Source organism: Muntiacus reevesi, chromosome 1 (genome assembly GCF_963930625.1).
Source record: "Muntiacus reevesi chromosome 1, mMunRee1.1, whole genome shotgun sequence".
NCBI classification, from domain to species: Eukaryota; Metazoa; Chordata; class Mammalia; order Artiodactyla; family Cervidae; genus Muntiacus; species Muntiacus reevesi.
In genome coordinates this window covers 238,112,123-238,129,855 of record NC_089249.1, presented here as the reverse complement: position 1 = coordinate 238,129,855, position 17,733 = coordinate 238,112,123, and the positions used below count along the sequence as shown (strand labels likewise).

Below are 17,733 nucleotides of genomic sequence, written 5' to 3'. Positions count from 1 at the left end.
TGTTTCACTTCATCTTCACAACAACCCATCTGGCACTACTGCCAACATCTTATAATCATAAAAAGTCAGGTTGAGACACGATCTATCTTGTACAAGATCATAAAGAGAATACATGATGGATATTGAATTTAAACTCAGGAATCCATACCCCAAAGCTTAGGATTTTACTGCCCCAGTGTGCTGTATGCTTATCCCATGACACCTTTGTGAGGTTTCTATGACTCTTTATTGCTCGCTTCAACAAAACAATGCTCAGATATGTCTGACTCTTAGCAACCCCATGGCCTGTAGCCCACCAGTCTCCTCTGTCCATGGAATTTCTTAGGCAAGAATACTGGTGTGGGGTGCCATTTCCTACTCCTGGGGATCTTCCCAACCCAGGGATTGTCGAACCACATCTCTCATATCTCCTGCATTGCCAGGCAGATTCTATAGTACCAGTGCCACCTGGGAGGCTCTCAACAAAACAAAGCCTACTCCAAAAAAGTAGCTTGTTAGCATGCCAATCCATAATAACAGCCAAGGAAGAGACCATCGGGGAAGCCAATGAAGGGAGAATGGCTCTTGGTACCATTTTATGTGGTATGCAGGTCACTCTCCAACTTCGAGGATGAGCCAGTGCTGGCTTTGCGCCTAGGAAAGCCACGGCCTTCAGGAGCTCTGGGAATTCCAACCCAAGCGAAGTACAGCATTTTACGACACAGAACTGACTCTGATGCGCAGGGCACCTGATGCTCTGGGGTCAACTCAGTCTCCCCTGGCTTTGATTCCCAGGTCTTGGGAACTCCTGGGGCCAAGACGGAATGGGAGATACTGACAGGAAATAACCAAAGATTCATTGTTGCCTAAGAAAATGCACATTAGGTGGTGAGGCCTTTGGTGCTCTGGGGATTATGTGAGAGCAAGAGGTCTGGGGTCAGACTTTCCTTGCTCTGTAAGGTCAGGAAAATGTGACCACAGGGGTGAGTGTGTGATGCTAGAGACAAGGTTCTGAAGGAACAGGAGGAGAACATCATCGGGGGAGTGTTAGCTGGACTGGGGTCGGGGTGGGGGTGAGAAGGCTAGCCTGGTGAAGAGGGGTGGTGGGCAGAGGGGCTGGTGTTGGAGACAGGGAGCTTTCCAGGAGGGGAATGAGAGGAGGTGGACATGATGGGGCTGCGGAGAAAGTGGATGCATGTGTGGATGAGCTGGGGCCTGTGAGCAAGGCTGGGCCACGGGGGACTCTGCAGGCCTTGCTGAGGGGTCTCCTCTCGCATCTTCAGAGCAATGGGATGTGTATTTTAAGCAGAGGGTGATGCAGAGAGTGGATGGGGCATTGACGTGGGCTGGAGTGGGTGAAGGGAGACCAGTTAGGAGGCTGCCTCAGCACATCAGGAGTCAAATGACAGATATCTGGAATTAGGTTGGGTGTGTGCAGGGGGACAGAAAGACTGGACGGTAGGCCCACCTCACAGAGGCGGGTCTACCCTCTGTGGTAGAAATGATGGCTCTGTTTTCCCTGAAGTCCTTGGCCCATGGGGGCCACGATCTCTGTACCAGCCCTGGGTGTCCTACTCATGCCTTTGGTGTTTTGTCCTCTCTGCAAGGAGCCCTCTTTCCTCTCCCCTTATTGGTTCAGATGGCTGGAGCCCGCCTGCTGCACTCGCCCAGGCCTGGACCACCACCCTACTCTACATCTCCAGAACTACCGCTTTCTCTTACAACCCTGTTTTGCAGCGTGCTAAAGCTCAGCTAGATTTCAGAAGAATTCTGATGAAACTAAACCAAAATGTACTCTGAGGGGTCACTGACTGGGCATCCCCCTGTTTTTTTTTTTTTTTAAACCACCGGAGACATGTGTTTCTTATTAATAAAAAATTTACAGATATTTACAAAGCAATCTCTCCTCCTGTCTTGTCCTCAAGATCACATTTCTACATTCCTTTGAATTTATGACAAAGGTGTGACATCTGAGAGGTTGAGTGACTTGCTCGCTGATGTCATGAAGTCAACAGTGGTAAGAACCACAGTGACGACGGCAGTGACCGTGGCAGCCTGGCCCCCATCGCTGACACCAGGCCAGCTGTGTCGCGGGCACTGCTCTCTGAATTGTTTGTGACACACGAGCACTCATCTCCATTCCACGTGGAGGAAGGTCCCATCATTCCCATTTTGCAGATGAGACAACCGTCCTGAGGACCACACAGCCAGTACGTGAAAACACAACTAGAACCTGGGCCCACCTGATGGCAGGGCTCGAGCTGTATCAACTCTCACACGCTATCCCAAGCCTACAGCCCACGCACCTCTTCTCCAGATAAAGTGACCAGCAATATAATAAGCAGCTCATGATTTGCCCCCATCTCAGTGGTGACATTTGAACAGTTGACTAGGAATGGCGCACACTGTGGATAATGTTATGCATCCAAGTACCTTTCACAACCCCAAAAACTAGCCACATGACTTGAAGAAGACTGCAAAACTGGAGCAGTAATGCCCATTTGACAGGGTGGATGTGAGAGCTTGGGGAGATGGTGCAGGTGAAATGCGTAGCCCAGTGGCTGGTAGAGTGAGGATTCAGGAAGTGAAAGTAAAAGAAAAAAACTGAGTGACAGTTTCTCTTAGGTTCAATTTCAGGCATGAGGATTCAGTCAAGAATTTCACATGGTAATGGGGCGAGCATTTTTGCTTACGTCAGGTCACCCCAAGGACCACATGCCAATGCTCTGTCCCTGCGACCTATGACCCCATCACACCATCACTCCTGCAAGGTCTGATTTCTACTCTTTCCTTCTGAAGACTCCCAGGGTGGGAAGGAGCCTCAGTGATGAGGGAGCCCAGCCCCAAAGCCCTGAGCAGGAGTTTCTCCACAGTTTGCCCCCAGGTAGCCCTTTACAGAATCGCTTCTTCATAGGGAACCTGAGGGACCCCCAGACTGCCTGAGTCACTCTATTTATTTTCTACTGCTCCTGAAAATAAACACACTCTCCCCACTTAGAAAAAGTATATGAGGCTGGAATGGCATTTTTGTTAGTGCTTCTCTTCTGCAGTATTCAATTCTACTACTTTTTTTTTAAAGTAAAATCTGTTTAAGGAATACCCAATGTTGCTAATGGGACAAGAGTTTATGATTCTAAAGAGAGAAAAAATCAGGGTCTGTTGCTTGTTACCTTATTTCTTAGTTCCTTGGAAAATAAATGAGCCATCTTTCTCTTCTGTCGTTTAGTGAGAAAGGACTCCCATAAATACATTTTTCCCCGCCTAGAGATAGTGAGAAGTGACAGGCACTTCACATTCTTACTTGTCTGAGAGCACAGATGGATGCAAATTTGTGGCCCGCTAGGTGATCGGGTTTACCTAATTTTGCTCTTTTCCTGAGCCTAGTGTGAAGCCTTAGCCCTGTTCCAGACCATCAAAATCAAGAGGCAAAATTATTGGGCTGCAAAAGGCAGAGGGAGTCCAGCTACACTTGCCTGCTTAGCACAGCTATGCAATACACAAAGGAAGACGGCAGAGAGATGACTCACACAAATATATAGTAAATAAATATATTTCATTCCTATCTCCCTGGCTTTGTTTTCCTCCCCTCCATGCCAACAGCCTTGAAATGGAAGGAGGTTGAGGAAACCTGGTTTGGTCTCAAACACAGCCTCAGAAGGTACTGATTTTTATGACCTTGCTTCTTAGCTGTAGCTTTTTTAGAAGAAACTTGCAGATTCTTAGATTAGAAGAACCTCAAATTCAACCCTTCTCATTTTACAGATGAGCAATCGGAGATCCAGAGAGGAGAGGGCCAAGTCAAAGACCCAGGGAAGTGAATGTTCCTAGGCGTTCTCTGGTTCAACAATCCCACATGCTGCTAAACAACCCAAACAAGTGAAGCTGGCCAGGCGGGGGACTTGAATCCAGATCTCTCTTTCAGGGTGGCGCCCACGCCACCTCCCCCAGTGGGCACCCATGGTCAAAGGGGCTGAGTTGAAGAGAAAAGAGCTTAGGCCTCCTTGTATCTCTCACTGAATTCCTCAGCAGCTGAGGCTCAGCCCAGCAGTAAAATGTCTGGTTCTGCCTCTGCAGAGCAGTTACTGCTTCTGGCATTTTAGAGACACTGGCCAAAGGGCTTGTCTCTTTTCTCTTGTTCTCAGGAAGGCTAAATGCAGCCTTCAGGTATGTGAAAAATATCAGCCCTGGGCCCATGGGGCTGCCTGCACACTAGAGCGGGATATTTCACAATCTCCAGACCCAAAGGTGGCTTCCTGACAATTTGTTTATCAAACTGCTCCTTCCTATCCCACAGCCTGCCCACACCCACCCACCCACCAGCCCGAGGCCATCCTCCCTGCCTCTTCCCAGCTCCAAGACCAGCAGGGCCTTCCTCAGCTTTCCAGCTGTGTGCCGGGAGGTCTCCTCTGAGCCCCCTCAGTCAGACAATGGCCACACTTCGGCTTCCTAGGCCTTCTCAGGCATTGCTAGAAGGAGACAAGCAGCCTTCCCCACGGAGACAAGCGGCGCGGCCAATAAAACATTAGCAAATTATCATGAAAACCCGGAGCCATATCCCGGTGCCCGGGAGGGAGCACAGAAAAACCGAGGAGGAGTCTGGGGGCATGTGTCCACCCGGTGCCAGGCTTCCTTCCTCCTTCCAGGCAACCCCAGCGCCGGCTCCCGCACCTCCCGCCCCCACCCTGTTCCCATGGCAAAGAAGAGGAGGACCCACTTACGGCTCGTGTTCATGATGATGCCTTTGCACTGGGTCTTTCATTCAATACGGAGACTCCAGATGCTTTTTAAATCTTCGGATCTTTCGACTTCACTCATCACCTGGGGGTGAAATAGTCCAGTGTTAGCTCTGTATCCTCAGGTGCCCTCTCGCTTTCTGCTGTCGCTCTCAGTCTGGGCTGTAGCCTCTGGCCTTGAAGGCGAGTGGGCTAATAGCTCAGGTGAGGGCAGGGAGGAGAAGGCGGCAGAGAGGACGCGGGCGCCTGGGTCCGTCCGCTCCTGGGACCTGACTGCCCGGCAGAAGCGGGGCCGGCAGCGCCTGTTGGCGCGCACCCCGACTATTGCAGCCCAGCGGCTCGGGAGCCCAAAGGGGGTGTGGACCACAGGGAGGCAGGGCGGGGGCAGTGCTCTGGGCGCCGGGCTCCGCTGGGCAGCGCCTCCCCGCCCGGCGTCCACGAGCAACGACCCGCCCCGGGACCCACCTCTCGGCCAGCGTCGGGAGCCAGAGGCCCCTGCCCGGGCCCCTGAGACCAGTTCATGAATCCTGGTCCTCGTCTGGGGTCTGGAATTCCAAGGCGAGCAAAGCGAAATAGGAGAGCTCGACATCCATGATGCGGGCTCGCCGGGTGGCTGCGCGGGGGGCGCGGCTGCTCGCTGCTGCCACCTGCTGGACGCGCCGGCGCGCGTCCAGGCCCCGCCCCGCCCGGGCTTCTCTGTGGGTCCTGGGCTGTGAAGGGGAATGGATGGGACCCTGTGTCCTGGGGCGGAGGAGGGGGTGCTTGAGCGCTGCTTCCCTCCCTCGATATTTGGGTCTAAGAACTAGACAATGACAGGAAAATAGACCCTCCATGAGAGGGGCTGTGAAGAAAGGATTGGCTTTGCAGGAAGACAGTGCTTACTTCCAACTCTGCTTCTAACCAGCTGGGTGTAGTCTGGTCTTGGAGCAGGTCGCTGCTGGCTTTGCCTCGTGTTCCTCAAGTGTAGAAGGTGGGGGCTGGACAAGTGAATAAGAGATTAGGGGTTCCTCCAGTCTCCTAACTCTGTTCCTACCTCCCCCGTCATACCCTTTATCACTAACTCATTTGTTACAAATTTTTTTTTTTTTTAAAATTATCCCTCTCCTCCATGAGAGTGTTAGTTCCATCGAAGTATGGGTCTTGTCAGTAGGGTTCACTACCAAGTCCTCAACACCCAAAAAAGCACCCGACACATAGTGGGTATCAATAGATGTTCACTGACAGACTACCCCAGTCTTTTCTGGATCTAGTGTCACTCAGCTCTCAGAATGGAAGGTCCAGGAACACCTACTTTGAAACACTTCCCTGTGTGAGGCAAATATCAAGTATGTACCCTAGTGACTCAACCACACTGGTTCACCCAGTTTTGTATGGTCAAAAGTTTTTTTTTCCCCTGTAGTTAGTTTTTGCAGGTGTGTATTAAAGGAACCTATATGCTGATTCTCCTGGTCATGGTTAATTCCGTGGGATGAGATTCTTGACATTCCTCTGACTACTTACCAAGTCACCTTTCTGAACCTAGTTCATGGTCACAGAATCATTTCTTTTGAGTATAGAAAAGCAAGACTGAAAGGACACATAATCCCTGTCTATAGAATGTCTCTGGTTAGAGTATGGGTAGAATAAAGAAGCTGTGAACTACTCACACCCCCCCAAGTTGTAGATGAGAAACAGTGGGTCAGGGAGGCTACACCACCTGCCCCCAGACACACAGCATCTGGTGGCTGAACTGCACCAGATCTTCTCATTTCTAGGTTGATCCTTTGTGAGAGAGAGTCAGTGTACCAGATACTGAGATGCCAGGATAAAGGTAGTAGCCACCCTCTTAAAACTGGGGAAAGAACACCTCCTAGATAAATACAATGTTTCTACCTCACACAAGGTGAAAAAGTGATATGGCTCATACCCCACCCCCCCCACCCCCCGAGATGTGATAACAACAAAAGGATCTTTAGATAAACTGAACGGTCAATGGATTTGAAACACCTTGTGACAGCTTACTAGGGATTGTTGCCAATGGAGGGGGAATAACCCTAACCTCCTCACAATTTTGTTTGTATAACAATCACCTGGAGATCTGCTCTGCATGTTAAACAAGTATCCCAGGTGATTCACATACCTGTCTGCCACTGAAAAGACCTAGGATAACTCAGAAAATATACTAGTGTTTAATAAATACATAAGTGATCCCCAAAGATCTCTTTAGAGACCCCCTACATTTTCAGATTGTGATTCTTTATTCAATTCCCAAGTTACCTGTAACTTGCTTGGTTCTAAGGGTTGGAAAGACATCATTTTCACCCTGGGAGAAAGTTCAGCTAAACTTAACATGTAAAATTAAAAAGACTGTTCAGTGAACATATTTAGTTATCACCCAAAACCTCAATGTTCAGAACTTTTCAGATGTACAAAGTCAAATAAAAGCATATTACTCATTCATTTATTCACTCAGCAGTCACTGGTTGTCTACTTTGTGCTAGGCCTTGTGTTGGCAGCTGGGGATAGAAGAAGACAGACAAGACCCTGGCCTCCTGGAACATAAATCTTTTGGTAGGAGTGAGGAGGACAGTAAAGAACTAAGCCAAGTATGAATTAGGTAAACCAGATGGTGGCTTGGTTAAGAGCCCAGGAGCAGATTCCAGGCTGGCTGGTTTTCAATCTCAGCTCTATCACTCACTAGCAAGAGACTCAGCCTCTATGAGCCTCAAATTACTCATCTATATAATGGTTATAATATGGTACTTACCGCACAGATTGTTGTATGAAATATTCAGCATAATGCTAGGCAAATGAAGATGATGTAAGTTAATTATTAATACCATCCCTCACTTATACCTACCTTCAGAGAGAGTCCTGTCATTTTCTACTTTTCCATAGAGTGATGCCTCAGAACTTTCCAGCTATGGGGGGGCTTAACTGACCAGTTCTTCTTGTTTGGGTTGCTTTTTTAACACAACACCCATCTGGATGCTGGTGAATTCAGCTCTTTGGAGAGACCATTGGTCCACTCTAAAAGCCCCAATTAGCTTCTTTTGGGGAAACAATCTTATCTTTCTTGCACAGTTATTAGGATAGGAAGAAAAGGGTTAAAAGAAGCTTGAAAAGCTATACCCGTGAGGATGTCCATAACAATCGGAGGTAGCCGGGAAAGACGCAGGAGGAAGCTGGGGGTGGGATCCGTGGTGGAATCAGCTGTGAAAATCATTAGGAAAGCAGAATCTTGGCTCTGCCCTCGCGAGAGAATGGGGCTAAGAGCTGCAGAGCAGAGGGTCCCTTTGTTTGGAAGTTTGTTTTGAACTTTATGACTCCAGAATGGAGATAAACAAGTCGCACTCGGAAACAGACAAATGCTCCTGGGTGTTGGAAAACCAGGTGGCAAAATCATCGGGAGACAGATTTCCACCTTCTTTAGTGGTAAAGAGGAAACCATGGGGCCAACTTCAGCCAGGCTGCTCCCCCATTATGTTTCTCTTCCCTCCAAAGAGCTGTCTTCTTTACTGACTTCCTGTCCCTAACTGGGGTGGTCTCTGGCTCTGCTCCTCACTTTCTGCCCCCTCATGGCTATTATTGCCTAACACAGCCCTAGGCTCCAGCTTTTCCTTGTGGTTGCCCTTCTCCTGTTCCCATTCAGTTCCATCCTATACTTCTGTCCTCCACATCAGCCTGCCCCCCTAACCCCACTCCTGTGCTGCTTCTGTCCATTCATAAATAATGAATATGCTCTCATCCATCCTCATCTTGAATACAAAACCCTTCTGGCCTGTGAGGGCTGGGAACGGTGGGCAGAGCTGCTTGTGATCTGATGTATCTACTTGCCATTCCTAGACTATGTGAATATTCCTCCAAGAGGGAATACTGTACTTACTTGTATTTGAAAAATAACGTGTAGTTTTCAGCAAAATGAGAGATCTACATGTGGCAGTGAGGGAATATTTTCATTGTATGTGATTAAATAAAAACAGAAAATTGCAGAAATATATATATTTCAGCATATTGTATTATATATGATATAATATGTATATAATATATATAATAATATGTAGATAATGTAAAGAACATATAGAATATACATATTATTACAAAATAGTGTTAAATCATCTTTACCATAAAGGGGATCCTATATAGGTGCTACATGCATATAGACCTGTAATGCATGAAGACTTGGAAGGGCACACTCCTAATTACCAGACTCTTGGATCAGGTGAGTTTCTGGATTATGTAGGTTTAACAAAATCATTTGGACAAATGTAAGCTGTGAGAGATTTTGGCAGAAATGTATTGAAGAACTAAGGTATTTCTTCATGTTTTAGTTCATTAATTTATTTGTTCTTTATTCAACAACTTCTGGCAGGGTTTTTATTCTGTGCCAAGCACCATCCTGGCCAGGGACAGGGGGAGGGAATAATACGTAAGCACACAGACTTATTATTACAATCCACAAAGGACGAGAAGAGGGGGCACTCATGGACACTCAGGGAGGGGTGTCCCCCTAACAGGTGACACTCGAGCGGAGGCTGAAGAGGAAGGAACCGCCATCCTGACTTGGTTCAGGGTTGGGAGAAGGGGAGGGTGTAGAACTAAGTGGCAAAAGGAAATCACAGGTCTGTGGGAGAGGCAAGACCGGACCAAAGTGATGGATCTAATGGCTTCTCGGTGGAAGAGCTGAGTGGGGTACACGTAGTCAGGATCACGTTCAGGATTAATGGACCTGGGCCGGGAGTGGCTACATGTACAGGGGGGGTCAGAGGTCCTGCTTATTGTCCTGATGCTGCAGGAGTGTATAAGCCTGGGGGTGGTGGAATAAAGTGGTCTGGATTAGTCTTGGGTCTACTCTTCACAGTTGTGTGACCTTAGGCAAGTGACTTAACCTCTCTGGGCCATAGCTTCTTAGCCTGTAAAGCTGTTTATAGCAATACCTCCCTGTCTGTGAGCATCAACAGCAATGACAGATATAATGACTTAGCACTGTGTCAGGCATTGAGTGCGTGCTCACACACCTGGCGCTTATTTGGAACAACCAGACTGACTGGTAAGGTGACCCTCTCTGGCCAGAGTTTCCATTTTACAAATGGAAGGTTGGACCAGATGAGTCCTGAGGTTCCTTTTACTCCAATGTTCTTGGTTCTAAGCATCTGAGTGTCCTGTGGTTGGAGTTTGGCAGAAGGTCTGACCATGTTCTAGCCTGGTGGAGGGACCCTTGATTCCCGCCCCCCCCCAGGCGCATGACTGGTTTGTGATGAGACCCAGATCCGAGGGAGGTGTGGTCTTCCCACCAGGAGATGTGTGGTAGCTCCTAATCCCATGCTTGCACCTCTTTTCTTCTTGGGGGAGCCCCCTGAACTAAGTGGAATTGGCAGGACACAGGCCTGTTTTTCTGGTTGAGACAGCTTTGTGATGGGGCCACGCTTTTTCCTCTTGTTCCTCATATTGTTTTGTGCAGAAATGTTAAAAAAAAAAAATCAAAGGGGTTCTTGAGGTCTTTGGGAAGCTTCTGGGGGGAACAAAGGAACTGGCTCTGAGATCAGAGTGTTGGGGGCTGCAGTGCTGGCAGCGGGGGAGCTCTGAGCAGACGGTCCCACCACGGGGTTCTGCTGAGGCCTCACGCTCACATCCGACCGCAGCCTGAACCTCCTTCCTGACAGCCGCCCTGCCGGCAGAAGCAAGGAGCTGGGGTGGAGCCAGCTCTGCATGGATTCAGCCTACCATTCCCTTGGCCAGCCTTCTCTAGGCTTGGTTTCCGCGCTGGTAAACCAATCTAAAAGGGACCTCAGTGAGCCTTCTGTCTTTAATCCACTTTTGCATTGAGATACTGAGTCTTACCCATTTTTCACCAATAATTTCTCTTCTGTCTACAGTTCTGCTAGTGGTGTCCTGCTCTGCTGTGCTTCCCCTATATAAAGCCAGTCATTTCCTGAAGATTCCCTCAAGTCTGTCTTCTCCTGGAAGTCATCCTCTGGGCCACTTATCTTACAGCTCTGTCTGCTTTTGGCTCCCTGCGCAGAGGGATGCCTTGGCCTCTCTGTGAGTTTGTCCATCTTAGAAACTGTACATATGCTGTCTGTTCCGTGTACCTGGTTTGTTTTTCTCCTGTTTCCTTGCAAAGTTGGAATCTCCTCACCCCCTAGGTCATAGTTTAATTGCCACCTCCTGCGAGCGGCCTTCCATGACCGGCTAGCTAAAGTATCTGAGAGAGTATCTCTAATTAATGGGTGGAGTAAAAGTCTCTCGGGCAACATGGATTCATTCACCTCTTTTTAGAGTTTGGTTATTCTTGCCTGGAGAATCCCATGGATGGAGGAGCCTGGTAGGCTACAGTCCATGGGGTCGCAAAGAGTGGGACACGACTGAGCGACTTCACTTTCACTTTCACTTCATGACAGCCCTCATGCCCTCTTTCCCCAAATTTGGCTGTCTTCCCTCCTTATTCACTTGGCTGTCTAAGAACTAAATTCTATTGTAAAAAGAATGTATAAATGTGTATAACCGAGCCACTATGGTGAACGGCAGAGATTGGCAGAACGTTGTAAATCGACTATACTTCAACTTAAAAAAGAATTTTTAAAAAAGATATAAAAAAACTAAATTCTCTCTCTCTGAATATGGTCTTTCACTAAATCCTTCAGAGTCTACTGAGGGTGCATGTCTTTCCTAGAATTAAGGGTCAGCACATAAATGGGTCTTCACAGCTACACAGTTGGCAAGGCATGCCGCTGTGTGCAGACGAAATGGACTGGGAATCAGAAGACCCGGGTTCCAGGTTCACTCTCAGTTCCTAGCTATGTGACCTTGGGCAATCAGTTAATTTTTGTTGTCTCAATCTGCTCAGTACTAATGAATTACAGTGTCCATTAAACATTAGTATAATATGTATTATTATTCTCCCTTTCTTGTGTGTATCTCGGAAGTGTTGCAGGAGTGAAATGAGAAACTGTGTGCTTTGTAAATGAAAGTCTATGCAAAGTAAGTGGTGATCATTTTTCCCTCATCTCATTATAACTTAGTGATTCAAGCTCAGTTATTTACACAGAATTTGCAAAAAGTGACATCATATCCCCTGGTATCCAGGAAGGCCATGGAAAAGGGCAAGCAGCACTCGGCAATATATATGCACTCGTCATTTCCCCAGGAACACCATTGGAGTGCCTGCTGCTGCCTGGAGGGACATGCTGCAACCCGCAGGCCTCCTGCAAAATCTTGTAACCTCTGAAAGGGAATCAAACCTCTACTTGTGAGAGAACCCTACAGGTTCACCACCTGTGGTCATCAAGTTTTAGATCACAGTTACTGTAGATGTTCTCAGAATTCATCAAAAATAAGTTCCTCCTCCTACAGAGTCTCAAAGGCGATGGGAATTGACTAATGCCATGCAGTGAACTAATGGTGAGGAACGGTCTCTGGGGTCTAGATGATCACTAGGTTACTAGAGATTCTCATGACTGATTCTGCTTCCATTTGGAAATTGCATCTAAGAGTAAAGTCCCACTTCTGCCACAGAGGAACACTCACTAAGGGGACAGAGAGAGAATCCCACTATAGCATTTATTTTATTAGTAACACAAAGAGAATAGGAAACAGTTTAAATGACAATTCATAGGGAGGTGGCCCAACCCTGGAGACCCCATGGACTGTAGCCCATCAGGCTCCTTTGTCCGTGGGATTTCCCAGGCAAGAATACTGGAGTGGGATGCCATTTCCTTCTCCAATACTAAGGAATATACAGCAATTAGCAAAAAAGAGGTCGGTGTTTACATACGTGGATAGTTATTCAAGACCTATTTTCTGGTGGGAGGAGTAAAAACAAACTGCAGAGCTACTACATACAGTATGCTATAATTTATTAAAATGGACATAAAAATCACACTATCTTTTGCCAGGAGTACATACATATGCATTTTTAAGGCATAAGAATGACCTGGAAGGTTTCCCACTTATTGATAATCATAGTATTCGGCTCTAGGTGGAATAGAGGTGTAGGGCTGACAAGATGATCAGGACTGGAGGAGAGGCGCTTAGGGACTGTGTTCTATTTCATTCTTTTTTTTTTTTTTAAAGATTTATTTATTTCTGGCTGTGCTGGGTCTTCATTCCTGCGCTCGGGCCTTCTCTAGCTGCGGTGTGGTGGCTTCTCTTGCTGCGGAGCGCAGGTTCTAGGCACGCGGACTTCCATAGTTGTGGCATACAGGCTTTCATTGTCCTGTGGCATGTGGGATCTTCCAGGACCAGGGATTGAACCCATCTCCCCTGCACTGGCAGGCAAATTCCTTACCACTGAGTCACCCAGGAAGCGCATTCTTTTTTCTTAAAGAAAAGTGCATTCATGAGTTCTTGTGTGATTAAAAATTAATAATAGTGATTAAAAAAAATTAACCTCAGACTCTACTGAGCCTCTGGGCTGGCAGGGCTGATTCATATGGGTCATGGTGACTAAAGGGAAGGGAGGGTCCATTTTCCAACACCATGAAGTCGGGTCACTCTGCTCCTGGGCGCTCCCTTGGTTTTTGGAGGCCTGTCCCATGCCAAGTCCTGAGAGTGAGCACAGTGTGGCCAGCGTCCAGAGTGGCAGGGTTCTCCTGTAACTGACATGGTTCCATGGTAGTCTGCCCAGCACAGTGGACACAGACCATAAAAGCCATAGCGGTTCCCGTTCAAATCTCAATCCTGCTCCCACATCCCAGGGGGCACCTGGCCAGTGCCTGAAGTCCCAGGAGGCTGCCTGGCCTCGGCTCTGACCTCTTGTCCTGGCGTCTGTCCCTGACTCACTCTGTTCCACCCACACAGGCTTCCTTTCTGTGCACCCCTCCCTCTCACACTTGCCCCGGCGTTCGTGGTTGCTGTTCCCTCTGATCTGAAGCTCTTCGCTCCAACGTCCATGTGAGTGGCTCCTTCTTCTAGCTCAGGGCTCACCTCCAGTGAACTCTCCTCTGAGAGAGGCCTCGCGAGTCATCCTTCCCCGGCAGTCCTCTGTCACAACGTGCTGCTTTATTTCTCCCAGGGAATGGACACCGCTGGAAGTTACGTTGTTCAATTTGTTTGTGCACTTCCACCCACTGGGATGCCCACTGGAAGGGAGGGGCACTAGGGACAGGCACCTGTCCTGTTCTCCTCTGGAACTCAAGTATCAAGAGAGTGATGTCTGGCACAAAGTTGATGCTCAGTAAAGATTAAGAGAATGCATGACCTTTATGAACCCGGTGAGAAGACTGCACTTGGAGAAGGACCCAAGTTATTTCTGGTTCCCTCCAGTCTGGAGTCGAATCCCCAAGTCAAGTAGGATTGGACAAAGAGATAAGACCCACGGTTCCTCTTCCCAAGTGGGCCACCACGATGCTGAAGGTGTGGGGCCTGCGACTTAATGCCCAGATGCTTCAATCTGCTCAGCTGGAATGTGAAGGAACCGGCCTTGATGCTTCTTTTCAGCTCCGAGCTTTTACCATGCTATAAAATATAAATGATTTGAGCCCACATGCTCAAATCAAGATATATGCTTGAATACACTTTCTTTAATATGCCCTTAATATCAATTTAGTGTTGTTTTTTTCTCCATTTTCCTCTTTCTCATAAAAAATAGAATGTAGAGTGTATGGCAGCATGGTCTCTGGTGCACTGTAATATGGAACCCTTTATGCAAAATTCATTACTGAGTCAAAGGCTGCAGTTTTCTCTCCTCATTTGTTTCTGTGCTTTGCAAATGGTTTTCAGTGTTGACATCTTTATTAGAGTCCTTTGACCTTTTAGCAGAATGAAAATTCTGTGTATCTAGTCATTGAGGCAGTATTTTGAAAATGACTAAGTGGGTATAGAGAAGACTATGGGATATTCCAGAACTCCTCATTCAGGCACGTGGAGTGTGAATACGAAGGCTGAGTCCCCAAATTTCCATGCATGGCCACTGGGGCCAGATTCGGATTTCAGTGCTGTGTCTCTACTTCTCATTGGAGAGGTTACTAAGCAGATGTCCTCGATTTGGAGGCTGGAGGCCAGAAGCATTATAAAGCCTTCTTTTACTAAGAGCTTGCTATGTGCCAGGCACTGGACTAAGAGCTTTGCAGACATTATTTCATTTAACTTTAATTCTTTCAAGGGCCCTATGAGATAGCAATTATTACCCCATTTTTCAGATGGAGAAATTGAAACTAAAAGAGGATAAATCAAGTGCTTAAGCTTATGTAGGACTGGAGCTCAGATTTAAACCCAGGCTTAAACCTAGAACCTACAGTCTTTCCCACTACTGATATGGGGACATGTGTAGTACATGACATTATACAGAGCCTGCAGTGAATGTCTGGCTCTGCTAGAACAAGGTATAGTTAATAAAAATAATCCCTAATAGTCAAGTTTCCAATAAGATTTTAAAAGCAGCAGTCAATATCAGATTGCAAAAAATGATTAGGTTATAAGCAAAATACCATTCCTTCCTTCAATAAACACACAAGCACTTGCTATGTGCCAGAAGAATGTACATATTTCACTGCCCCAAACAGAGACAGTCCCTGCCCTCATGGGGTTTATAGTCATTTGACATCCGAGGGAATGAAAGTTGAGATATTTCTTCATGACACATCCATTTCCAGCCAGCTTGTCAGTGAGAGAACTGGCATTCAAACCCAAACATGGGACCCCTCAGCCACTACATTTCCTGCTCAATGGAAAATAAGAAGAACTCTAAGGTATCTGATGTGAATAACTTCCTATAATCTACTTCTTTCCCCAGATCTGTTGAAATATTTGGATAATTATTCCGTAAGTTGACAAAGATACAGATTAGTGTAAGAGGGTGAACTAGAACAGGCACCACTGATATTTTGGGCTGGGTAATTTTTTGCCTGGAAAATCCCATGGACAGAGGTGCCTGGTGGGGTACAGTCCATGCAGTTGCAGAGTCAGACATGACTGAGCAACTAAACAACAATTTATTGCTATGGGGCTGTCCTGTGCAGTGTAGGATGAGTAGCAGCATCTCTGGCCTCTACCCACTGGAAGGTAGTAGCCAGTTGTGACAACGAAAATGTCACCCATCAAATGTCTCCCAGGAGGCAAGACTGCCCCTGGTTGGGAACCACTGGAATTGAGTAATGAAAAATAAAACACCGAAAAACTCTCTGCTGCTTCACACCGATGACAGCGTACATACGTGGGATGCACGTCATATCAGAGGTTAGGACTCCAAGCCTCATTTAGTTAAAATAACCCTCAGAACGATTTAGAAGCCGGGGATTGTGGTACGACCATAGTTTCCTCAGTGTGTGTTCTCTGTAGCTCAAAGGCCCGGCCCGTGCTGCCCCCTGCTGGTTAACTCTTTAAAATTAATTTTGGTATGGATCAGATGAAGAAACGAGAGCTCAGTGTTCTTGCCTGGAGAATCCCAGGGACGGGAGCCTGGTGGGCTGCCGTCTATGGGGTCGCACAGAGTCGGACACGACTGAACTGACTCAGCAGCAGCAGCAGTCCTTTGAAAGGTTCCTGAAGTTTATACCTTGTCCCCCATGCCTGTGAAAGGAGACCCTGGGGCAGTATTTGCCAAAATTTCAGCTAATCAAAATCATCCAGGAGGTATATAAAAGATTCCCAAGGACATTTTTCTTTCCAGAGCTTTTGCTCACCTATTGTGATGTAACCCTTGAAGGAGATACCTCATGCCTCCTTTCCAAGGTCACCTCTGCCACCCCACACTTAGCCATGAATTTCTCCCCCTTCTCTCTTCTCCAACCACCTTCTTCTCTTGCTTATTTATAATGACACATTCACAAGTAAATTACTGTTGCTAAAATCCTCAGATAACACAGAATACTTAAAAAAGAGAGAGTACTTTTTTCTCTTCTCCTACTACCACTGCCTCTTCACCTGGCTACAGAAGGTAGGGATGTTGTCTGCCCTCCTCTCTGCTGATCCTCTCATCCAGGCCCGTGGAAGGGCACAGGGGCCCTCCGTGAGCATCTGTGGAATAAATGAACAAATCGTCATCATCAGGCTGATGTGACCCCTTTATACACTCAGTCACATATATAGTGTGTTTCTGTACATAAATGGGTCCACACCATACGTACTATATACAGGTTTCTTTAGTTTTTGCTTCATAATACATCTTAGAGGTCTTCCCTTGACCCTCTATCTAGACCTGCTTCATGCTTTCTCATTGCTGACTAGAGGCACGGTCATTATTCGACCACTTCCATATTGACAGGCATTCAGGTTCCTTCCATTTCTCACTATTTCCAGTCATGCACCTGCACAGGCTGTGGTCCTGGACACCCAAGAAAGGCACCTGAGACAGACTCAATGAATGGAGGGGCTCCTCCTTCTTCTCCCTTTCCTTGAAAACTCGCATTTTTCTTAAAGATAAACTGGACAGAGGAGAAATTCTTTTCCTTGGGAGTGGTGGGGAGTGTCAGCCCTAGGGCTTGTACTTGGCATGCACAGTCCAAGTGCGTGCACACACACTCACACACACACACACACACACACACACACACACACACACACACACCCCATCCTATCCTAGCCTGCTCACTAGGGAATTTTGAAACATGAACCAATTAATCTGTCACGTTCTGTGGAAGCATGCTGAACTCAGAGTCCTGAAGTTTGAGTTCTGATACACACTTTGCTACAAAACTGTCTAAAAGTATTGAGCAAATGACTCAGTTTTTATGGGGCTCAGCTTCTTTACCTTTAACTGGGGTTGGGGAGTGGACGTGTTACTACTGTAAGGACACTTTTCACTGCTATCCTTCCAGGGTGAGGCACCCGTTGCCTGCCCTTGACTCCGGGTTGGCTGTGGGAGCCAAGAAATAGGAAACTGATGTTTTGGAAAGAGCAGTCAGCAGTCCTGGGTGAGGTCAGAGCTGGCAGCGTGGTGACCTCTGCCCTGGTCAGCAGATCAGCAGCCAGTTCTCCTTCCTGAGCTGCGGGGCCAGTTGCTCAGCTGACCCCTGGCAGGGGCTCGCTTTCACCCCACGCAGAGGGAAGTCTGGGCATCACCTTGCCCATGGTGTGGTGGCCTATCTACACCTCTGACAGCCTC

The 17,733-nt window shown here is 47.4% G+C and overlaps 1 protein-coding gene across 2 annotated transcripts in view; it reads right to left on the bottom strand.

Moving 5' to 3' along the window:
- The window catches only part of ABLIM3 (actin binding LIM protein family member 3), a 133,142-nt gene extending 127,818 nt beyond the window's left edge, over positions 1–5,324 (bottom strand). For both annotated transcript variants that reach the window (XR_010660916.1, XM_065918871.1), the window contains exons 1-2: positions 5,178–5,324; positions 4,698–4,797 (exon numbers count right to left, since the gene is read on the bottom strand). Coding sequence is in view for 1 of the 2 variants with exons in the window: in XM_065918871.1 (XP_065774943.1) it covers positions 4,698–4,710 (13 nt within the window). In the remaining variant the exon portion in view is untranslated. The remainder of the gene's footprint in view (positions 1–4,697; positions 4,798–5,177) is intronic.
- Positions 5,325–17,733: the final 12,409 nt, after the last annotated feature.